The following is a 25,444-nucleotide window of genomic DNA, read 5'->3' as shown; positions in this document are numbered from 1 at the left end:
CCTTATGGGGAAGGAAGGCATGGTAAAAGTTCAATAGCCCCAAGAAGGCCTGAAGTTCAGTCTTGCCCTTGGGCGCTGGGGCATCACAAATGGCCCGTACCTTGTCCCCAGTCGGGTGGACCCCTTCTGCATCCACCATAAATCCCAGAAAGTCCACCTGAGGCACTCCTAGTAGACACTTTTCCCGCTTCACCTTGAGACCCGCCGTCTGGAAACGGTGCAGAACGGTGCGAAGGCGGTCATCAAACTCCTCTGCTGTGGGCCCGGCAATCAACACATCATCGAAGAAGGGGGTGACGCCAGGAATCCCTTTAAGCAGCGAGTCCATTAGATTCTGGAATATGCCTGGTGCCACGCTGACACCGAATTGCAGCCGCTTTACCTTGAAAGCTCCCCTGTGCGTCACAATTGTCTGTGCCTCTGCTGTGGCTTCATCTACTGGCAGCTGTTGATAGGCTTGGGCCAAGTCCAGCTTGCCAAAAATTTTTGACCCAGCCAGGGTGGCGAGGACATGGCTGACCACTGGCACTGGGTATGCGTGGGCCATGAGGGCCTTGTTTATGGTACATTTGTAGTCTGCGCAGATGCGGACCGAACCATTAGGCTTGACGGGTGTGACGATCGGGGTTTCCCAGGTGGCATTAGGCACAGGCTCCAGCACTCCTTGCTCCACGAGCCGGTCCAATTCCTCGTCTATACGGGGTTTCAGGGCGAACGGGACCCGGCGGGCCTTGAGCCTGATAGGTCGTACTGCAGGGTCCAGCTGTAGGGCAATAGGGGGGCCCGTATACTGTCCCAATTTCCCATCGAAAACCGCCGGAAACTCCTTGCATATGGCGTCCACATCCACTTGTAAGCTAGTGTGGTTCACCCCGGTGACGGCTAGCCCCAGTGGTCCAAACCATGCCAATCCCAGTAAGCTAACATAGGAGCCCTTGACCACGAGCAAGTCCAGTTGCCGCGTCCGCCCTCGATATTGCACCCTGAAGGTCCCCACCCCCATTGTGGGGACCTTACGTTTCTGGAAGTCCCGGAGGGTGAATGGGGCTGGCCTGAGTTTGGGACCCCCACTAGGGCACAGTTTCCTTAAAGTCCGTGCCGAGATTATGGATAGGGTTGAACCTGTGTCCAGCTCCATGCGGCACGGGGCCCCCTCTATCTGTACCTCTACATAAATTTTCTCTATGTTGGGGTGGGGCAACTGGTATACCTGGTAGTCCGTGGTCTCCGTCGAGTTGCCTTGGTGCGTTGGGCCCCGGGACCTGGGGCTCTTGGGGCGGTCATCTGATGCCTGGTGTCGGATGGGCCGAGCCTGACACACCCGGGCGATGTGGCCTGATTTTCTGCACTGCCTGCACTCGGCATTGCGGAAACGGCAGGTCCTCCTCTCGTGATTCTCCCCGCAGCTTGCGCAGTTCCCTCCTTCTGGTCGAGGCAGCTGTGGTGTGTGCACGGCTTGAGTGCGCTGCTGTACTCTGTGCACCTCCTCCCTGTCTGATCCTGAATCGTCGATGAGGTCCTCGTGGTGGACCCTTGGTTGGGACGGCACGCTCGGCCGTGCCTCTTGCATCGACCTCTCGGCGGCTTCTGTTGCCAGGGCCTCCTCCAGAGCGACCTGGAATGTTAGGTCCTTCTTGGCATAGAGGCGTCGTTGCAGCTTCTCGTCCCTCAGGCCACCGACGAGGCGGTCACGCAGCATGTTCTCCAACTCTGAGAAGATGCAGAACCGAGCGGCTTGGCGGAGGGAGGTCACAAACCCCGTTATGGTTTCCCCAGGGGCTTGCCGCTTTGCATAGAAGGCATTTCGACGAGCCACCACCGAGGGCTGTGGCGAGAAGTGCCCCTTCAGCCATTCCATTACTGTTTTGTAAGGAACAGTAGCGACATCATCAGGCGCAAGGAGAGCCCGGGCGATTTCGAATGTCTCCTCTCCGCAGACGCTGAAGAATATCGCCCTCTTCTTGGCATCGTTGGTGACCCCTTTAGCTTCTAGAAGAAAGGTGAAACGGGTGGCGTATCCTTCCCAGTCTCCTGATGCTGGGTTGAACGGCGAGAAGCTGCTGTCCGTTGCCATCTTGAGTTCCTTGGGACCCGGAGCTGAAGCCTGGATACACGGTGCGAGGCAGCTGTGCGGCAGGTGGCGTTGCTGCGGTGCTGTGTGTGGCAGTCAGCTCAGCGGGATCCCATCCTCGTCGCCAGTGAAAGATACTCGGAGTCCAGTGTGATTTTCATGCTCTTTATTCAGCTCATAGTAGTGAGGAATGCAGTTCCCCCAAAATGTTTGCTTTATATACACTATTTACACAATGGGCCCCACATGATTGGCTAATTCCGGGATACTCCTGTATGCCAATCGGAATGCGGATTCACTTCCACCTGGAGCTGGATTGGGTGGCTCCTGCAAACCAATCAGACTGCTGCAATCTCAATCCTATTGTTCTGGGACCAGTCAGACTGCTGCAATCTCAATCCTATTGTTCTGGGACCAGTCAGACTGCTGCAATCTCAATCCTATTGTTCTAGGACCAATCAGCCTGCTGCAGTTTGGATCCTATTCAACTCAGTACATAACAAGAAGGAAATCAAATAGATCAGTGTTTCCGAAACTCGGGTCGCCAGCTGGTTTTGGACTACAACTCCCACCATCTCTAGGTAACAAGACCAGCAGTCAGGGATGGTGTGAATTGTGGGGTTTTTTTGTAAATATTTTTTTTTTTATAAAAAAAATTATTTTCTACAGTAAACAACAAATACAAACAAAGAACCATAACAGCAATTACAATAAACCAAAAAAAACACACATCAAACAAATTAAAACAACAATAAAAATAATAAATGAAAAAATACATACCTAACAAAAACAGGAACACACACTAGATCATTATTTACTACTACTTTCGAATCTTCTTTGGGGGGACTTCCCCCGCTCTCTCAACTGCGTTCAAAACAAATCTAAGTTGGTAACTTTGTAACTATTTTTCTGAAACATTCATCATCATTCTTAATATACTATAAACATATCGGCTAACCATATATAATTCATTTCTTAAACTACATAACCTTAAACATTACTAAACAAATGTAAGCCATTTATAACATCACTTCTTATATACTATTTTGTATAACATCACCTAGCTAAAGCCATTTAAACAAACTGGTTCTGCTTCAAATGTCTAATTTTTCTCGATTTTTTAAATAATCCTTAAATTTCTTCCAATCTTGTTGGACTCTCTCCTCCCTCTGGTCTCGGAGTCTCGCGGTCAGTTCAGCAAGTTCCATAAAGTCCATCAACGTCATTTGCCATTCTTCTACTGTCGGAAGCTCTTCACCTTTCCATTTTCTTGCAAGTAAAATTCTAGCGGCTGTTGTGGCATACTTTTGTAAATATTTTTTAATGAGGTTTTCCACCAAATTTTAACATATTCAGAATATTTATCTTTTTGTTCTTCCCTCCCCCCACATTTCCCTTTTTCCTCTTCTTTTTTCTTTCTTTCTCCCCCCCCTTTTCCCTCCCCCATCCTTATTCTTACACACAAAGAACTGGCTAAAAAGGAACTGAGGTGAAGAAATTATGAATTTTTTTTTTGAATATGAAGAAGAGATAATGCATAATTGTATAAGCGATTAAGCGATTCAGTACTAAGTATTGTCAATTGTTAAAGTGAGCCTATTTGTGATTTTTTTCTTTTCCCTCCTTTTTTACACTTTTGTGTATGTGTGTGAAGAGCATCAATAAACTTTTCATATGAAAAAAAAAGATTACATTTTACATTTTACATTTTCAATTTAACCCCCCCCCCCACGACTTCCCCCAACTTCCCTTTCTGGTTTAGAGTATATTATTTCTGTTCTGCATATAATTTTGCATACCTTCTATACTAAAATAAATTTATTTCCTAATCTATTCTTAACTTCTTAGTCCCTATTTGTATTTACTGTTTGTATTTGTTCATTGTAAGTGTATTACTCAAATCCTGCAAGTGAGTTCATTTCAATGTATTGCTTCTGTATATATACAGTCGTACCTCGTGTTACGAACGCTGCGTGTTGCGTTCGTCACGGGTTGCGAACGTGCTGAACCCAGAAGTAACGGATCGGGTTGCTTCTGGGTTCGGCGGTTCGTGCATGTGCAGACACGTCAAATGACATCACGCACATGCGCAGAAGTGACGAATCGTGTTGCACACATGCGCAGACGCGGCACTCAGGATGCGGACTGCTCATGATTCGAATGGGGCTCTGGAACGGATCCTGTTCGCACTCAGAGGTACCACTGTATCTTAAAAGGTTTCCAATCCTTTTAAAAGTCATTAGGATGGGAATTGTAGTCCAAAAACAGCTGGAGATCCAAGTTTGGGAAACACTGGACTAAATGATCCTCAGGGTTCCTTCCAACTCAAGGATTCTATTACAGTGGCACCTCTGGTTACGTACTTAATTCGTTCTGGAGGTCCGTTCTTAACCTGAAGCAGCACTTTAGCTAATGGGGCCTCCCGCTGCTGCTGTGCCGCCACTGCCCGATTTCTGTTCTCATCCTGAAGCAAAGTTCTTAACCCGAGGTACTATTTTTGGGTTAGCGGAGTCTGAAACCTGAAGCGTCTGTAACCCGAGGTACCACTGTATTCCACCCCCCCCCCTCTCTCTCTCTCTCTCTCTCCAGTCTTTACTGAGCATTTGTTCTGATCTGTTTGCAATGAGGTTGTACCGCAATGAGCATCCATCACACATCCCTCCTGATTTGCCTGCAAGGTGATTGCACATCTTCTCATTAATTGTTTGCTCATCCTACACATTCCAGTACATGTCCTCATCAGTTCCCTAGCTGCAAACAAAACACCCCAAAAGTTGAATTGTTGCACCAAGGTGAAAGAACTCTTTAATCCACTTTAATTGCACAAACCTAAAACCCTGGCATGCTCTTGAATCCTTCCTCCAAAGCATTGACAGTCTGGAGGCGACCTTACTTTAGAGTAGGAAATATTTCCACATTCCTTTGTTTTTCGAAACGTGGATGTGAAAGGTTGCAGCACTTGCCCGGTTTTTCTTTGACCAGTTAGCTGGTGTGCAGTTTTGAAGTATGTGCTCACCAAGACTTCTCAAACTATTTTAGTCTAACCACAGCCTGGAAACACAAACCAAGTCTTGTGCAGCAAGGAAGTTTCTTGTAGTAGCAACAGGTAAATCTTGCCGATCAGTGACAGACAGACACTCAATGAAAACGAAGCATGACCACAAATCATCTGCAGCACGCTTCCAAAATATAATTATGACACTTTTCTAAACACACTGCCTAGGCGGGTGAAGGCACTGCTGAAGTCATCTATTGATTTAAAACCAGCTGCTTCAGGTGATGCATTGACAGTGCTGGATTTATGTATAGGCTAAGTAGGCCGAAGCCTAGGGCCTCTAAATCTAGGGGGCCTCGCCGGCCTGCCCTCTCCCCAGCGCCGCAGTCTCCCTTCTCCCAAAAATGGAAACCCAAGACTTCATGCGAGGGCATGGCAACTCGGGCTTCTAAAGGGCAATGGGAAGAAGAAGAAGAAGAAGAAGAGGAGGAGGAGGAGGAGGAGGAGGAGTTTGGATTATTTGATATCCTGCTTTATCACTACCCTAAGGAGTCTCAAAGCGGCTAACATTCTCCTTCCCCTTCCTCCCCCACAACAAACACTCTGTGAGGTGAGTGGGGCTGAGAGACTTCAGAGAAGTGTGACTAGCCCAAGGTCACCCAGCAGCTGCATGTGGAGGAGCGGAGACGCGAACCCGGTTCCCCAGATTACGAGTCTACCGCTCTTAACCACTACACCACACTGGGAAAGTTTCATGGAGAAGACTATCAATCACTACTTGCTCTGCTTCCAAGGTCTGAGGGAGTCATTGCCTAATCCTCTTTCAAAGCCACCCAAGCTAGGGGTCACCACTACTTCCTGACAGAGAGCACTGGTCTTCCCGAGAGCCCCAGACAAAATAAGAATCCCTCCATTGCAGAGGACTCAGTTGTACTGGACTCCAACTCACATCAGTCACAGTCAACATGGCCAATGGCGAGGGATGATGGGAGTCATAGTCTAGCCGCATTGGAAAGTTAAGCAAGTTAAGGAAGGCTGAGTCTCCCACTCTCCCCTAGTCTTCATCTAGCAGGGGAAAAAAAACAGGCTCCTTCCAGGAAGCACATGTCACCCACTTAACTGGAAAAGCTTCGCATGTGCCCAATAACATGAAAATTTCCCATTGCTCTTTTCAGGCTTCCCATCATGCCTTGCATCTGACAACACCATTCTTATATTAATATATAATGCTAGGCACTCTTCAGCTCATGCGCACCCACAGTAGCTCCGAGGAGAAGATACATACTTTTAAGCACATTTTCCAAACAGGGAAACCTGAGGCTGGGGGTTATTTCTCACAAAAGATGCAATTTGCACATGAATGCCGATTCCTATGCAAGCAGAAACTAGGCACCCACGTGGCTCTCTCGGAAAGAATCCCGAGAGGAGAAACGATCCGGAATCCAGAAGCCTCCTCCTCAAGAATTTCATGTGGGTGCTTAGTTTCAGCATCACAGCCAAGAAAGTTGCTTTAGAGCAGGGCTTTCGTTTTGCTGTCATGGCCCCAGCCTTATGGAACAGGCCACCCAAAGAGTATCCAAGCTAGCAATCATTCTGTCAATCAGCAATGCAAAATAGGCTCGGAGAGCATCTAAACTTCAGTTCCCCTCCTCTTTTCTCCACCACTTGCAAAACCACACGCGTTTATTTACATTGTATCTCATGGGGACTTTTAATTGTAACTCACTCAGGGAGCCAATCTTATCTGAAAATCTGGGTATACTGTGGTACCTACGTTCTCAAACTTAATCCGTTCCGGAAGTCCATTCCAAAACCAAAGCATTCCAAAACCAAGGCACACTTTCCCATAGAAAGTAATGCAAAATGGATTAATCCATTCCAGACATTTAAAAACAACCCCTAAAACAGCAAGTTAACATGAATTTTACTATCTAACCAGACCATTGATCCATAAAATGAAAGCAATAATCAATGTACTGTACTATAAAATAAATAAAACAATACTGTAGATGATTAAAATTTTTTTAAAATAAATTCTTACCTGCACTGATGATAATCATTGTTTGGATGGGGGGCTTTTATCCATTTCCACAGTCACACAATCAATCAATCAATCAATCAATCAATCAGAAGCTGAACTGAGTTCCACACAGTCACAAAAACAAATTAACCAAAAAAGCCTCAAAAACAAAACCGCAAAATAAATAGCAAAAACAAAAACAACAAACTTAATTCATTCTGGAAGTCCCTTTGACTTCTGAAATGTTCGGAAACCAAGGCGTAGTTTCTGATTGGTGCAGGCGCCCCGGAAACAATAGCTGGCAGCCGCACCAGATGTTTGGCTTCCGAAAAACGTTCAAAAACTGGAATACTTACTTTTGAGTCTTCGGCGTTTGGGAACCAAGGCTTTTGAATACCAAGGCATTTGAGAACCAAGGTACCACTGTAATAGCTTGGGCCCAGGCTACCTGAAAAATCATATCTCCCTATACGACCCTGCCCAGGTACTAACACCCTCGAGTGAGCACCTTCTCTCAGTCCCATCAACATTAGTGGCATGGTTGGTGGTGACATGAGAGCATAGGTGCCAACCCTGGGGATGAGCACATGTTGCCCCCCCCCCAAAGTATGGAGGACAGGGTTGAGGCCCCCCCCCATCTTGAGGGGCCAGGTATTGACAGGCCTTCCCATGGAAACCGGGCCCCACTGGCCTCCCTATGGTGGTGGCGGGCCTCAGCAGGCTTCATGGTCTCCTGACACTGTGTGAGACATCATATGTGTGTCTCACGTGTGTGGCATCATGCGTACGTGACAAGCCCCACCCAATGGCTCCTCTTTGCTGTCCTTCCATTAGCCGGCTAAGACTTTCCTTTTGAAACAGGCCTTTGAAAATTAAGGTGCAGATGATGCTGACCACTGGGCCACTATCAGGGCAAACTGTTTTTAATTGCTCGCATTAAATGAGCTTTGATGTAGTTTACTTCAGGGTTGCCATATTTCAAAAAGTGAAAATCTGGACTCAAAAGTTGTTGAGCAACACTTCCAATATGGGCTGCCATTTTCAAAAATTCTGCCCGGACGCCATTTTCGATGGATGAATCCCAGCTATGTCCAGGAAATTCTGAATGTATGGCAGCACTAGTTTGCTTATTGTTTTTAACTAGTTTGTTTTTATTACTTTGTATTTCATAATGATGTTTTTAAATATTGTAAGCCACCCCGAATCTCAGCTTTGGAGAAAGGTGGGGTATAAATATATTAAACAATAAAATATTTAATGTATTAAATATATTAAGCTCTCTCTCTTTCTCTGGATGTTGTTGGACTAAAACTACCAGCACGCCTGACAGTTGCCACATTACCTGATGCTGATGGGAGTTGGAGTCCAATAGCATCTGAAGAACACAGGTAAGCGAAGGCTGAGCTGTACCTGTGTTCTATGACTCTTCCGTTTCAACTTTCAAGTCCCTTCTAGGAGGTCACTTATGTGGGCCAAGCAGGCTGTATGCAATTGCATTTCTACCCATAGATCTCAAATAATCCTTGTTGCAATGTTCATGTTATTGCAGGGCTGAAGGAGGCTAAGTCCAAACTTGCAGTAGACACTTGGGATGTAAAATCGTGATCAGAACAAAACACTGAGCCACCCAGGTGAAAATTACACCATTGGGATGTTAAACAAACAAACAAACAAACTCACACAGACTGGGATTGTTCGAAATAATGATAGTCTCCTTTGGCAAATCATGCCTCGGATCAACAAATAAAGCCAGGCAAACCCACACGGGATGGAGAAACACCTGGAGTAGAAGGTATAAATAAAGATTGCTTTGGACAGAATCCCCACATAGCCATCATGATGAGCTGCATCTCTAGCTTCAAGCAGACATCTATCTGTGGTGGTGGTGGTGGCAGCGGCAGCAGTGGAGGAGTAGGGTCTTCCTCAGTCTCCTCTAGGAGAAACACTTCCTCCATGAGAAACAGTCAAGGGTTTTCTGGTGGAAGTTATAGTGGAGGAAGATCTGGCTCTGGAGGGGGGATATGCCATAGCATGCCTGGAGGGTTCGGTGGTGGATTTGGTGGTGGGCAGAGCTATGGAGGTGGAGGTGGTTTCGGAGGCAGCCCCTTCGGAGGCGGCTCTGGTGGGTTTGGGTTTGGTGGCGGCGACGATGCCGGGTTCCTCTCCAACAACGAGAAGAGCACCATGCAGAACCTCAACGACCGCCTGGCCTCTTACCTCGACCAGGTGCGGAACCTGGAAGCAGAGAACAACCAGCTGGAGCACTTGATCGAAGAGTGGCATCAGAAGCACGGGCAGAGTGGCACACCGAAAGACTACAGCTCTTACTACGGCGAGATTGACAAGCTCTCCCACGAGGTAGCGTAATCACCCTTCCCCGTCAGAGTTTATAGCCGGGGCAATCAGAATAAGGCCCACTATTTGATTGCTGATTCAGGACCCTGAAGTGTTTTATATAATCAACTTTTAATTTTGTTCTGTGTACATGTTCTTTTGTTGCTATGGCCGAAGGCTGATGCAAATAAGGTTTCGTTCACCCTTCCCCGTCTGTTTTGGCTCTCTGAGAGAGGCTTCTCTTTGGGCTCTGATTAATGAGGTGGTTTGTGGAATGCTGCACAAAGCTGGCAACATCTTCTCAAATCCAGTAAAATGGGGGTTGTGGTAAATGGATTGTGAGGACTGCTCTAGAGCAAGGATGAAGGAGAACTCCAAATGGTCTACAATTTAAAGCGAACCAAAGCAGATTAACTTATTCCAGATTTATACATATGGAGAAATGTGTATTTTAGGGAAAGTGGTTTCTTTCTTTCTTTCTTTCTTTCTTTCTTTCTTTCTTTCTTTCTTTCTTTCTTTCTTTCTTCTTCTTCTTTTAAAAAAAACAAATTTCAAAAATGTGTTACTTTATGGGTAGAATGCATATAAAATGTGCACAATTTTGATGTGATTTGTGTGTGTGTGTTTTAAAAAACAATTCACAAAAAGAAAAGAAAAAATTCAGGGAACAGATCCATGACTAGAATACAGCCTTGGGGAAAAGTTCCAATTTGTTCTTTTTTAAGAAGCTAGATTATTGTCACATACCAACCCTCACTGGTGCCAGTGAACACTTTTTCCTTAAGGCACCTAAGACTCAGCTACATTAGTCAAGAAACAGCGTTTTGGATGCGTTACTTATAAACACGCAACACCAGATGGTGCGTTACTTATAAACACGCAACACCAGATGGTGCTGGAGAGCAAATAAATAAATAAATAAATAAATTCTATGCGATTTTCCATAACGTTTTTTTCTTTTGTTATAACGATTTAATTTCTTACTTTTTATAGTGTTTTTCCCCCTGTGTGTAGATCCACCCCTAGCAACATGTGTGTTTTGTTCAGATCACAATGGGGAGGGACATAAGAATATAACAAAGGCCTTGCTGGAGCAGGCAAAAGGCTCACCTAGTGCAGCATCCTGTTCTCATAGATGCCAGTGGAAAAACCATGAGTGCAATGACATTCTCCCATTCTGCGGTTTCCAGCAACTAGTATTTTACTTTATTGTATGTATTTTCCCCAAACAATTTATGCACCGCTTGATTGGGGGGGGGGGAACACACACCTCAGAATGGTTTACAAAGGATAAAGCATTAAGAAAAAATAACAACCCTACTTTGAAACATACAAAAGTTAAAATACTAAAAGAGATAAAAATTGCCTCTACTTTCTAAGCACTTCCTCTACCTCTCCCCACCCTGTGTATCCTGTGAGCCTCCCTAAATCTGTTCTGGAGTTTTCCTCTGGAGCAAATTTGGGGAGGGTGCGGGGCGCATGGGAGAGGAGAGGGAGGGGAAGCTCCATAGCGAAAGTGGAAATTCTTATGCCTGCATATCTGCTTTGTTGGATGCCACACTACAGAATGAGAAGGATAATAAATTGGCTTGTTTGAGGTCCTACCAGCTTGTACTATCCTAGAGGAAAGCACGACGGCTTCAATTAAATGTTACTGGGAAATGTGGGGGAAGAGCTGTGGCTCGATGGCAGCCACAAGTTTTAAGTAACATCTAGTTTAGCACTGGGGACACGGGTGGCGCTGTGGGTTAAACCACAAAGCCTAGGGCTTGCCAATCAGAAGGTCGGCGGTTCGAATCCCCAAGACGGGGTGAGCTCCCTTTGCTCAGTCCCTGCTCCTGCCCACCTAGCAGTTCGAAAGCATGTCAAAGTGTAAATAGATAAATAGGTGCCGCTCTGGCAGGAAGGTAAACAGCATTTCCGTGCGCTGCTCTGGTTCTACAGAAGCAGCTTAGTCATGCTGGCCACATGACCCAGAAAGCTGTATACCGGCTACCTCGGCCAGTAAAGCGAGATGAGCACCGCAACCCCAGAGTCGTCCACGACTGGACCTAATGGTCAGGGGTCCCTTTACCTTTACCTTAGTTTAGCACTAATGGCAACAATCAGAATGTCAATCAGAATATCAGCTTTCCATACATGATTATTTATTTTTTCAAAGTGATGTTTTGCGTCAGGTATTTCTCCCCTTTGTATCACTGTGGAAATATGGTGGTCCCGAATCCTTAGCAACCAAGTGTGTCCTTTTCCCCTTCTTGCAGCTGGTTGATGTGATGGCCGAGAGTAACAAGATGCTCCTGGACATCGATAACACAAAGATGGCTGCTAATGACTTCAAGATGAAGTAAGACCATTATACAGCGATGCTTCCTATTGGGCCACATCCACACCCATGCTCTTAAACCACTTTCAACAGCCATGGGTACTCTCAAAGAATCCTGGGTACTGTAGTTTATTGAAGGTGCTGTTAGCTCTTAGGAGACCCCTATTCCTCTCATAAAGCCAGTGCTTTTTCTCTGGGGGTACGCAGAGGTATGCATACCCCTTAACATTTTGTGAATCTAAGTTTGGCCTCACTGAGGGGCAATATTTCAATATGAGTAGGAAAATGAGAGTACCCCTAAACATTTTTTTATAGAAAAAAGTACTGCATAAAGCTATTATTCCCAGAGCTCCCCATCGTTCACCCTGGACAATGAGGTCGATCTCCGAGGGCCTTCTGGTGGTTCCCTCACTGCGAGAAGTGAGGTTACAGGGAACCAGGCAGAGGGCCTTCTCGGTAGTGGCACCTGCCCTGTGGAACGCCCTCCCATCAGATGTCAAGGAAATAAACAACTATCTGACTTTTAGAAGACATTTGAAGGCAGCCCTGTTTAGGGAAGTTTTTAATGTTTGATCTTTTATCACTATTATTATTATTGATATTCTATTGGGAACCACCCAGAGTGGCTGGGGAAACACAGCCAGATGGGCGGGGTATGTATGTATGTATGTATGTATGTATGTATGTATGTATAAATAAATACATACATACATACATACGGGGTATGTATGTATGTATGTATGTATGTATGTATGTATGTATAAATAATCCCTGGGATTGATGGTTAAACCACTCTGGTTCCATAAACAATATCAGCAAATGAAACCATAAAATCATTACGTATCTTTACAGTTACAGCAAATTATAATTCCCATAGACTATACTTCAACACAATGATACTTTATCAGGATGACAAAATACGTGTGAGTGTTTTGCTTTGAGTATTTGCTGCTTGCAGTTGTATATTTCTATCTTGCTTTTCCTCCCGGCTGTACAAGTGACTTTCCCAAAGACCTCTGTGATTGGGCAGAGACTTAAGGGATCAGGCAGTCCTTGAGGTATCCTGGACCTTGTAAATTAATACAAGAATCTTGCATTCCTGCCTTGCTTTTTCCTCAAAGGGGCTCAAGGTTGTGTAAATTACTCTCCCTCTCCCTTTTTCTCTTTACAACAACCCAGCAAGGTAGGCTAGGCTAAGCTGGACACATGGACAGAAACAGAAGTTCCTATCGATTGATGGCAGTGGCAGGGGGCAGTGGGGTTGGGGGGGGGCAAGAAGACGCAGGTAGCTCAATCCACATCCTGTGTACCAGCCTCTGGAAATCCTGCTGGCATCCCTGGAATTTAGGATTGGTCCCTGAGAGACGTTTAAAACAGCAGCAACCAAATAGTTTTGTCGCAAACAAAATGGATCGCTGCAGATTTCGCCTTTGTTGCCTTTCAGACTAACTTCCCTGGCTTTCTTAGGTATGAGACAGAGGCTGGTCTTCGCCAGACGGTAGAGGCTGATCTGCAAGGTTTACGTCCCCTTTTGGATAAGCTGACTTTGGAAAAGTCTGACCTGGAGATGGAGTATGAATCCCTGCGGGAAGAGCTGAGCCATCTTAAGAAAAACCACAGTGAAGTAAGAGGGCCCCCACCCCACCCCACTCTTGCCTGGAATGAAATCCAAGGCCTTTGGAAGACACATGTTAAATTTCAGAAAGGAAGTTTACACCCTTGCACTCGGATCTACCGATATTTTTGTGAAATCCCAGAATATACCAGCAGCTTATTTCCCACTAGGTATGGGAATAAAGGACACAGCGGCTCTGGCCTTGTGTTAACTCTTGGGAACTTTAAAACAGGGGAGGGAACTGCTAACTCCCAGGCAAGGTTCAGCATCTGCCCCCCACCCTCCCACAGGCTCCCCACAAACCCATCAGTTTTGCACATAGTGTATGCATAGCCTTGGCAGAATTGGGAATTGTGGGCTGCACATTTTAATGCCCAGTCAAACATGAGCTCAAAGAAGGATGCAGTCTAACCACACTCTATTGCTTTGAATGTGATGCACTCCATTGTTTTGAATGGGATACGCTCCGTCACTTTGAATGTGACTATGTCAGTGGGAGAGATGGGAAGCAGAATTTACTCCATCACCTCTGCTGTAACAGCCTGGCTACATCACATACCTCTTGCCCCTGAACTGTGCCAGTTGGTCATTATAAGAAAAAGCTGTTTGAGAATTGGTGCCCGAGTTTCGTTTTTTCCCTCTTCCCTCCCTGTCCATTTTCTCGTGTGTCTTTTAAAAATTTATTGTAAGCCTGTGGACAGGGACTGTCTTGTTTTAACTGACTGCATGCGAGTCACTCTGGAAGCCTTTTTGGCTGAAGAGTGGGGTACAGATGCTGTAAATAATTTGCACCCGCCACCCACTGACTCAGAAAACTATTTACACATTAGTGTGCCTAGGAAGTGTGCCCACTGTGTGCTCTGGGAGGGTCTCAATATTTTTATTTGTTTTGGACATGCAGGTAAAGAACAGTTTGCAGCACCAGTCCGGTGGGGATGTCACTGTTGAGGTTGATTCCAATCCTGGCGAGGATCTGAAAAAGAGACTGGATGACCTGAGACACGAATATGAACAGATCATTCAGGAAAACCGCAGAGAGGTCGAACAATGGTATGAGGCTAAGGTGAGTAACCCCAAGAGTGCAGTGAACAGGGTCAAAGCATGCTTCTCTGCAGCCTGTTGTTGTTGTTGTTCAGTTGTTCAGTCGTGTCTGACCCTTCGTGACCCCATGGACCAGAGCACGCCAGGCACCCCTATCCTCCACTGCCTCCCACAGTTTGGCCAAACTCATGCCAGTCGCTTCGAGAACACTGTCCAACCATCTCGTCCTCTGTCGTCCCCTTCTCCTTGTGCCCTCCATCTTTCCCAACATCAGGGTCTTTTCCAGGGAGTCTTCTCTTCTCACGAGGTGGCCAAAGTACTGGAGCATCAACTTCAGGATCTGCCCTTCCAGTGAGCACTCAGGGCTGATTTCTTTAAGGATGGATAAGTTTGATATTTTTGCAGTCCATGGGACTCTCAAGAATCTCCTCCAGCACCATAATTCAAAAGCATCAATTCTTCGGCGATCAGTCTTCTTGATGGTCCAGCTCTCACTTCCATACATTACTACTGGGAAAACCATAGCTTTAACTATACGGACGTTTGTCGGCAAGGTGATGTCTCTGCTTTTTAAGATGCTGTCTAGGTTTGTCATTGCTTTTCTCCCAAGAAGCAGGCGTCTTTTAATTTCGTGACTGCTGTCACCATCTGCAGTGATCATGGAGCCCAAGACAGCCCAAGCCTCCACTTCTTCCCCTTCTATTTGCCAGGAGGTGATGGGACCAGTGGCCATGTTCTTAGTTTTTTTGATGTTGAGCTTCAGACCTACACAGCCTACGCAGCTGCGCAGCCTATGCAGCCCTCTGCAGCCTACGCAGCTCTAAAAGAAAGAATTTTAACTCATTAGGGGTCTGACACAAGGAAAAGGTACCCCAATTGCTTGCCTATTTGTAGGTAGCTGTGTGTGGACAAAACACTGGGATCTGTAGCACAGTCATAAATTGATTTAATAGTCATTCCCCAGCTCACCGCCCTGGAAGTCTTGAGAAATCTAATTGTACGCAGGAGGCTAGGGATAATTATCAGAAGGTGTTCAGCACCCTCACCGAGCTACAGTTCCGAAGTTATTTAGGAAATTGAAGCAAATCAATGTAGCTTTATAGTGTAAGCATGCCTTTAGCACACAGAGTGAAAAGCAATACCTTCCCAGTGCTTTCCCCAAGGGCCCTCACTTCAACCATTGAAAACCCAGTGCATACCGTAATTAAACTATGGAAAATCCACAGCAGGCAGGGATGGCAAACCAGCTTGGGTGGCTTTGAAAGAGGGTTAGGCAAAGTCACAGAGGACGAGGCTATCAGCACGAGGAGAAGGCTACTAACCCTGATGGCTAGGAGGTTCTGCTTCCCCTGTTGGAGGCCATGTGACTCTGAATACCACATGACTCTGAAACCACAAGAGGGGAGAGTGCCATTGTGCTCATGGCTTACTTGTGGGCTTCCTATAGGGATCTGTTTGGCCACTGTAGGAAACCGGAACCTGAATTGGATGGGCCTCTGTTCTGTTCTGACCTGTCAGGCTTCTTATACAGACGTACCTTGGATCCCGAACGCCTTACAAGTCAAACATTTTGGCTCCCAAACGCCGCAAATCCGGAAGTGAGTGTTCTGGCTTGCGAACGTTCTTTGGAACCCGAATGTCCGACGGGGCTTCCACAGCTTCCGATTGGCTGCAGGAGCTTCCTGCACCCAATCGGAAGCCGTGCCTTGGTTTCCAAACGCTTTGGATGTCGAACGGACTTCCGGAACGGATTCTGTTTGACTTCTGAGGTACTACTGCATTAAGATTTGAGACAAGGTTAGTAACATATGCATTGCATGTTTAGAAATGTTATTGAAAAAAATTACATCGTTACTGTTGTCACTGAAGTGTGAAAAACACTCCCATCTTTTAAATTAATGATATTTATTAAGTTTGGGCAGGGGGAAAATAAACAAACTGTCCATTATTTCAAGTGTCTGCATAGGAACAGCTATGAAAATCCACCCAAGTTGCCATTCCTCTGTTTTGCACAACACATTCTGCTCATCCCCCCCCCACTTTGATTTGGAATGTGTATACTCGTGGAAGGCCCTGATTCATGGCCCTCTGTTTGTGTTTTCCAGATGGAGGAAGCTCGTCAGCAAGACAAGTCGAGCGACCAGGAAATTGGGACCGGTAACAAAGAAGTGATGGAGCTCAGTCAGCAATATCAAACCCTGGAAATTGAGCTGAAGTCGCAGATCAGTTTAGTGAGTCACAGCTTCCAATTCTGCGCCATCATTCCATAGAACTAGTCTCAGTTGCTTGAAGCTGTTGGGATCTTTTGGTGCAATGCAGCTTCACACCATACCAGAAAGAAGGCTATGCTAGACCTGACACCCAACGTGGAACAGGAGTGGGGACACTTTGCCGCCGCCCCCCCAAATGTTGCTGTTCTGAATCTTCCATCAGCCCCGGCCATTGGCCATGCTTGCTAGGGCTGATGGAAGTTGTTCAGCAACATCTGAATGGCCCAAATGGTCCCCACACCTGATGTGCAGGAATGAATGAACAAAGCTGGGCCTATGTTCTGCCCTCGCTCTTGAAGGCTTTGTATTTGCTTTGCAGCTCCAGTCTCTGCAAAACAACCTGAACGACACAGAAGGACGCTACAACATGCAGCTGCAGCAGATCGTGAACCTCGTTGAGCCGCTGGAACATGAGCTGGCCAGTATTAAGTGTGAGATCCAGAATCAAAGCCAGGAGTACCAGACACTCCTTGGCATCAAGACCCATCTGGAGGGGGAGATCAACCAGTACCGTCAACTGCTTGAGGAAGGGAAGCACCTCGCGTATGTAGAATTCACACAGCAATGAGTCTAATAACATGTCAGTTGCTATTTATAGGATTGTGGGAGAAATGGCCCCTGAGAATCTCCTCCTGGAGAATACCTCTCTCAGAATCTTGCAGTTGTTACGTATCACACCTCTTGAGCACGTATTGTCCTGCAAGGCTCTTTACGACCTCTTCATTCACTTTCACAAGAAACCTTTGAAACCAGATGATAGGCTGAGGAACTGCAACTGACAATTGCAGTTGCGTGCCAAGGCACCCACAAAGTTCACAGGAGAACAATAAAGTACACGGACACAAAGCATTTTGGTTTATGGGTTCAAATAGGCCACAACTTTATTGGTTACAGATGTGAGCAGTTTGGCTTATGCATTGGGATGAAGCCAGGCTATATCTTGACTCCTGATCGTCTGCAGGGAGTCCACTTAAGGGTAAACCACTGATAGGGGGCGCCCTATGACTTACATAAAATAGGGGCACCCCAAGGGGTCCCTGAAGGGGCTGTGACATGGCCCTAGCCCACGTCCAGGCTCTGTACAGGATTCATACCCCGGATCCCTTTAACAGGATACCCTTACTGAGGAGGGGCAGGCGAAGGCTACAACTTCCCCTCCATACAAACAAAGGCTTACCCAATCCCTAACTGCCACTTGAGCCCAAACAAGAGAGAGGGTGCCGGCCGGGCAATCGCCCATGGCCACGCCCATACTGATAGCTGATTGGCTGGGGCTGTCCCACAAGGGCAGAACCCCAGCAACAACAACACGACCGGCATGAAGCAGGGAGGCGGCGGCAACCCTCCACCCTCTGAGACGGCATATTGTTGTGACCTGGCTGCCCGGCCGCAATGCCGCCCACTTGTCAGTCCCCATTCTACAACCCTATTCACTGGACCAGACTGGCTGGTACTCAGTGGTAAACCCAGTTCAAAATGGCATGCTCCATTAAGCATGCCCTTTACTGGTTGTAGGGCCACGGGAGGGGGTGGGCACTTGTCCTGCTCTATAATTTCTATCCAATCCCAGTTTTGATCCCAGGTCCATGCCAAATTTTGATCCAGTGAATCTTTAGTTGTTGGCAAGCCTGAACCATTTTTTGCTCTGCTTCTTCCTGAAATCCTTTTGAATATCTAAATATACACTTCTTCCTCAAATAAGAGACTTTCCTGCTCATTTGTGCTTGGTGAGACAAATTACAGGTAGTCTGGGGGAATTCAGCTTTGTGAGGTAGACATTAAATTGTATGTTTTCTTGGTGTCATAGAATGCAGCTGTGCTAAATATCAACCTTGTTAAATATTTTATTTTTAAACTTCCCATCCCTCACTACACAAACCTTCTGCATTCAACAGTATCCGTAATGGGGGATGTTGGGTGGAGGGAACTCTAAATTTGAAGATTGGATCCAGACTGTTCTACTTAGAGCCCACCGAAATCAATGAAGCTTAAGTTTGTTGCTGTTTTGTTTTAAGTTTTATGTATATCGTGTGAGGTCCCCCCCCCTACTTTTGGGCACTACCCTGGAATCTTTTGATGAAGCATAGTTATGTCTTGAATAAAGTAAGTCATGGCTAACTTTTCACATTGATATCAGTGAGAGGCAAGTTGACTTATTTAGGTGAAACCATCCCAGTGTGTTTAAATTTTTGCAAACAAATAGGAACTTGGGCAATCTGCTCAAAATATTGCTGTACTCTCTATGATGTCACCCACGTTATTTGATTCAGGCTGGGGCACAATGATACACACACACACACACACACACACACACACAAAAGAGTAGTTTCTGTCAAATCATGCAGCTGATATCTCTCCTCCCCATCTAAAATAACACCTTTCTTATTTGTCAAAGGGCTGATATAGGGCAAGGAGGAGGTGGAACACCTGGTGGAAGTTCAGGAGGAGGACGATCATTTGGTGGAATGTCACATGGAGGAAGTTCTAGAGGAGGAGGAAGTGGAGGACAGCAATCACCTGGTGGGATTTCTCAAGGAGGAAGTTCTAGAGGAGGAGGAAGTGGAAGAGGACAATCGCCTGGTAGAATTTCTCAAGGAGGAAGTTCTAGAGGAGGAGGAAGTGGAGGGCAGCAATCACCTGGTGGGATTTCTCAAGGAGGAAGTTCTGGAGGAGGAGGAAGTGGAAGAGGACAATCGCCTGGTAGAATTTCTCAGGGAGGAAGTTCTAGAGGAGGAGGAAGTGGAGGAGGGCAATCGCCTGGTGGGATTTCGCAAGGAGGAAGTTCTAGAGGAGGAGGAAGTGGAGGACAATCGCCTGGTGGGATTTCACAAGGAGGAAGTTCTAGAGGAGGAGGAAGTGGAGGAGGACAATCGCCTGGTGGGATTTCACAAGGAGGAAGTTCTAGAGGAGGAGGAAGTGGTGGCCAGCAATCTCCTGGTGGAATTTCTCAAGGAGGAAGTTCTAGAGGCAGAAGTGGAGGAGGAGAAAGCGGTGGAGGAGTACAATCACCAGGTGGAATTTCACAAGGAGGAAGTTCTGGAGGAAGAGGAGGAGGAAGTGGTGGCCATTATCCATCTTCTCCCTCACCTCAAAGCAGGCCTTCATTAAGTCACAGCCATTCATCCACCCAATCCCAGTCTGGCTCTTATGAAGGACAAGGTAAGAAGAACCATAACATGTTTATTATTTATTTATTTATATTTAAAAAAAACATTTTTTAAAAACAAAAATGATCAAAGCAGTTTACAATAGTAACTTTACATAATAAAAACAATTTAAAAATTTAAAATCAGATGAAATCAACTAAAAACCTCATGCCTGCATAATCTTTGCAGACAGAAAAGTTTTTGTTTAAAGGTGTTTAAAGGTTCTGAACTTCCTGTAACCAGTCTTTCTTGCCTTGGAAACATTGATTTAACATTTTTCAATCTATGCATTTCTGTAACAGGATGTATACACCTGTGTGTATATATATAATTTTCATTCCATCTTTTCATCAACGTTTTATACTCATTCACCATCAATTAGCCCTTGTCTATACAGTTGTACCTTGGAAGTCGAATGGAATCCATTCCAGAAGTCTGTTCGACTTCCAAAACATTCGGAAACCAAAGCGTGGCTTCTGATTGGCTGCAGGAAGCTCCTGCAACCAATTGGAAGCCATGGAAGCACTGTCAGACTTCCAGGTTCTAAAGAACATTCGCAAACTGGAACACTCACTTCCAGGTTTGTGGCATTCAGGAGCCAAAATGTTCAACTTGTAAGGCATTTGGGATCCAAGGTACGACTGTAACTTCAGGAGAAGAGGGAGATTCAGAATGTGACCATGAGAGGGATAAAAGGGTGATTATTTTTAAAAGAGAAAACCAGCTACACAGGACCAAACTATGTGGTAAATGCGGCCATGAGTCATGATCTTATGTTTGGATCTAGATCATATATGTGTTTAAGGCTACAGCATTGTGTTAAAATGAATGGTGCTCAATTCTCAGCAAATTAGAGCATTATTGATTTTAGGATCATGTTTTATTGCCTCCATTTTCATTATTTGATATCTTTGCCGCTCTGGGAGTTTTATGCAGATAATAGACAAACACATCTCTGGAATAAAACAATTGCAAACAATTTGGTTAATAGTAGGCAGCCGAGATTTGCAGATCTGGAATGTGGGAACCCTGTCCTTATGGGGGCAGGAATAGGACTTAAAATGTGTCCTGATCTCCCATTGTTTGTTTTCTAGAGTTGCTTGAGTGGGGCAGAATGTTAGAAAGAGGAGTAACAATGGAAGAAGTGGGTGAAGCTAGAAAGGCCAGAAAGTTTCTGTCTATGCGTGGTTTCTCCTACTCCATCTGGGTCTTGTCCCTGAGTGGTTCGTTGGTGACCCCTGAGCCTTTAAAATCCAGAAACATGTTCCTCTCTCTTTCAATAGGCTATTCACAGAAGTACTAAGGTATGACGACACCTCCCTCTTCCAAATGAAAGAACGGATTGAAGCAAGAACAAACAGCAAGAAAGGATTCTTCTTCCATTTGACCGATACTGCTGACAGCATGAAGTCGGTGGGGCCGGTCCCAAATGCATGCCCTCCCGCAACCCTTGGGGTCCCTTCCAAAACTATATGATTCTACAACACTTTCCAGATGTACTTAGTCACTGCAGACTTGTTGGATACCATCTTTAGACTGAGCTGCAAAGCAAGAAAAGGGACGTTCTATGTGTTAAATCGGCATATGTCCAAATATTGTCCAAAACAGCACTGCAACGGAAGCCAGTACTGTATGCATAACAAAATGTGCGCTATAACATACCTGAAATGAAATGGCACACGCCTTCGGAATTCAGCAGAGTTTTTGAATTAGAATCTTCTTACATTTCAAAGATTCATTATACTTTTGAAATCTCACTTTAAAAGAAAGAAAGAAACTAAACCCTTAGGCGTTTTAAAGTAATGTTGTTAAGTACCGGTAGATTAACTTGCCCCAACCTATATCTGCCATCACAGCACATGTTATCAAGAAAGTTCAGAAAATTAGGTGAATATATGGATTTTCATAAACAAATTGGAGTCCCACATCGTCTAACCTCTCTCGTGTAGGTGGCAAGGACATAAGGGTGTGTGTAGATGGATTCCCTTCCTGCCTCTGGTGTACACCTGCTTTTCTCATTCTCTGCACTTTTCTCTGTGCTTGCACCTCTAATAAAAGTTTACTTCTGCATAAAGCAATCAGGAATCTGGGTTTCCAAAGTGATTCTGTTTCACAAATGTTGCTTCTGGCTGTTTTGTAACCATGAGGTACAGAGTTGGGAAGGCTGCTGAACGTTCGTTCTAAAAAAGTTTCAGAAGTGTGCTCCTTCTCGAAGTCTCGCAGCATTTGGGAATGGAGGTGTTGCCAACAAGCAGATCTCTCTCTCTCTCTCTCTCTCTCTCTCTCTCTCTCTCTCTCTCTCTCTCTCACACACACACACACACACACACACACACACCTTGTGACTAACAGTCTAGACACACAGGGGTAAAAAAAAATGGTTTCAGATCTTTGGCTCCTGGGCAAACAGAAAGTGGGATCGCTCAGGCCCTGACACTATCAGTGGTGCAGAAACCTATCAGGTAGATATATGCTTAGGAATGGTGACAGAACTGGCAGGGCATGTCAGAAAGAGAGAGCTTGAGAGTGGGGGGGGGAGTGTCAGAGAGTGAAAAGGAGTGACTCCTCCCACTTTGGGCTCTGGCCCCACCCATCACTAGCTTTGGCCCCACCCAGGGCCGGATTTAGGTTTGATGAGGCCCTAAGCTCCTGAAGGGCCCTTTATATGTCCAGCTGTCCTTTGTCAACAACAAATTGTCGCTGTTTTTGTGTGTTGAATATATGCTATATGGTCATTTATGGACCTAATAGGTATCTAAAGCCATTTGCGCATGTTGCCATGCAACCAGTCCATGCAGAATGTAGGCACCCTATATATAGAAATGAGCAAACCAGTGATATTTTAGGGAGCAGGCCCATTACTTACATCATAGGAGCCTACACAATGCAAAACACTGTTGCTGTATGTAGGTTTTATTTGTTTTTTTAAATCTTATATTTTGGAAATGTATATCCAGTTTTTTCCCCTTTAAATTTTTTCGGGCCCCCAAGAGAGTGGGGCCCTAAGCTATAGCTCGTTTAGCAAGTCCGGCACTGGCCCCACCCATAATTGGCATGTGCGAGGAGCACAGATTAGCCCTAAGGGGAGGAGGAGGGTTGCCTACATCACAGCAGCAAAAGGAGGGGCATGCACGTAATTAATTCGAACCTTTCCTATACCTTTTTAATTGACCAAGGATTGTGTCCAGGATCCTGTTGTAAGGTCCACCAGCAACAAGGAAACATTGCCCCCCGCTTTTTTTTGGAGTGAAGCAGTGTGGGAGTTGGACTCGCCGATTCCTGCTGCCGAGTCATGAAACTGGCGATTGACACGTAGCTTAATCCTCTGATGGTGCAATGGATACTGGCAGACTGATCTCTTTTGCACCCCCGCCAATAGCCCCACCCAAAATTAAAATGGCATCATGCATATCTGGAGAAACTTGAGATGGAGCACGTTGCTGGGTTATCCTTATATGAAGTTGCAGCTGATGAGCGTTCCACCCAGCGGTGCCTCTGCTTCCTTGCACCAGTCGGCATGGCCATGTATGCTTAAAGACTGCCATCGCCACAAACCTTCTGCCTCTGCTGCCCCCTGTAAACTAAGGTGGGTGTTGAAGAGGCCTTGTGGTGGAGGTGTCCAAACACAGAATCATAGAATTGTAGAGTTGAAAGAGACGCTGAGGATCATCTAGTCCATGTATCAATGTGATCTAATTTTTTTTTGAAAGGGGCTCAGGGAGGTTACCCCAGTGAGATTTGAGTCCCCCAAATAATTCTGTCATGTCACTTGCGAATATGCCACATCACCTTAAAATCACCTATATCCTAGGAACATAAGGAACCATCTTATACCAAGTCAGATCACTTCTCCATCTAGCTTGGCACTCTTGATGCTGACAGGTAGCAGCACCCCAGGGATTCGGGCAAAAATCTTCCCCAGCCCTATCTGGAGACACCTGGGTTTGAACCCAGTGCCTTCTGCATGCAAAGCATGTGCTCTGCTACTGAGCCACAGCCTTCCCTCAGAGCCTAACACAGACATTTTATACTTTAAGCATCTCTGTTTCATCAGAAGGAAATCCCAGAATCTCCTTAGGAAAATGCCTCTTAGGGCCAGTTGAGACAGACTCTAGGTAGTGTTGCCAAACCTCCAGCTCTCACCTGAAGTCTCCAGGTTCGCCTGCCCTGCTCCAGGTGGCAGGTGGAGGGCCTGAATCTCCAGGTGGGTGAGAGTGCCTTTAATAATAAAATAATAATAATAAAGAAGACTTTGCATACAACTTGCAAGACTAAGCTTAGCAACAACTAGCTCCAAATTGTAGCACAGATACTCTGTTGGGAGCTGCCTTCCTCCCCTCCCCTCTCCCAATTAACCCCCATCTCCAGGGCCCACCTCCATAACATCTTCAGGAACTGCCCCTAGGTCTCAGGTTTCGGCCCTGAAATTTCAGGGTCTGGGATACTCCTGACCTTGCAACCCTACGTCCAGGTGTGTTGTGACTGTGAGTCTTGAGCTCACACACACACACACTCTCTCCTTTCCTTGCCGCACATCAATTCTAATTTAAACCCATTGTTCAAATCACATTTCCCAGCTGCCTTCCTGCTTCTCTCCCTCCAGCTATGGACTCGAATGCCAACAGTCAGGATCTTTTTATAAGGCAGTGGCAGAGAACACCTCCAGTCCTTCCCTCCGAACACACCTCTATGACTGGAGAATGGTAGGCTGAGACGCAGCCACGGCAGAAACTCTGGCATCCTGGAGGATGCTCCAGAATGCAGAAATAAAGGAACAAAGAATGAGAATGAGGACGCATCATTTTGCAATTAAGTCTATCTTATTAACACTAATGACACACACCCTGTCTGCTGAATCCTACCCTTGCCCATCCCTTTGACTCCACCTTTATCTGCCTTCACGATCACCATCGGCCTCTGCTTTGCTCAACTGACTCAGGATACCATTTGCTTCATGGTTTGATGGTTGGTTTTTTTTGCCCACGTATGTCCTTCTCTAGTGGTTTTTCTCTACTCCTGCACTGACAAGGTTAACCACGGCCAACAACTTCATTTAACTTCAGCTCAACTAGTTCTGCAACACTCCTTTCACTGAGCAGCACCATGGATCATGCCCACAGCTGCCCCTACCTTGAGTCAAGGCAAGCAGTGGGAAGACCTATATGCCTGGCCAGTGTGTGTGGATTCCACAATAGCTGGCTAAGCTATGTTGCAAACAACGCATATGTGAACTGACTGACTGGTTCCAGCATTCCAGAGCTCCTGCCTCATGGTCATCAAAGTCCTGATTTTGAGCTAACTAGGCTGAGCCAGTGTGCCTGTGAGGCTGAACACGTTTCTTTGCTGAGCCAATGCTTAAGATGAGGAGGAAAAAATTTGCTTCTGTTTCTTCAAATCCCACCTCCCACCGCTTCAAGAGAAGATCTACACCAGCTCCTTCAATCTAGAGCAAAGGTTGTAAACCTGATGCAGACCATCCAAGTGTCCCTATTTTCCAGGGGCAGATCTGGATTTACAGAAGCCTTCCCGGTTTCTGATTTGATCCCAAATGTCCTGCTTTTCCTTAGGACATCCCTATTTTCATCAGAAAAATGTTGGATGGTATGACAGGATGTCCCTATTTTTATTG

General features: G+C 45.9%; 1 protein-coding gene across 1 annotated transcript; it reads left to right on the top strand.

The window, feature by feature from the left end:
* Positions 1-8,985: 8,985 nt before the first annotated feature.
* Positions 8,986-21,544, top strand: LOC117059189 (keratin, type I cytoskeletal 10-like). The gene is made up of 8 exons (XM_033170742.1): positions 8,986-9,444; positions 11,682-11,764; positions 13,211-13,367; positions 14,260-14,421; positions 16,505-16,630; positions 16,989-17,212; positions 19,065-19,828; positions 21,099-21,544. The coding sequence occupies exons 1-8, from the start codon at positions 9,040-9,042 to the stop codon at positions 21,116-21,118; spliced, it is 1,941 nt and encodes a 646-aa protein (XP_033026633.1). The 5' UTR covers positions 8,986-9,039; the 3' UTR covers positions 21,119-21,544.
* Positions 21,545-25,444: the final 3,900 nt, after the last annotated feature.

The sequence above is a fragment of the Lacerta agilis genome, chromosome 14 (assembly GCF_009819535.1).
Source record: "Lacerta agilis isolate rLacAgi1 chromosome 14, rLacAgi1.pri, whole genome shotgun sequence".
NCBI classification, from domain to species: Eukaryota; Metazoa; Chordata; class Lepidosauria; order Squamata; family Lacertidae; genus Lacerta; species Lacerta agilis.
The sequence above is the reverse complement of the archived record's forward strand: the minus strand, read 5'-3'. Positions and strand labels throughout refer to the sequence as shown.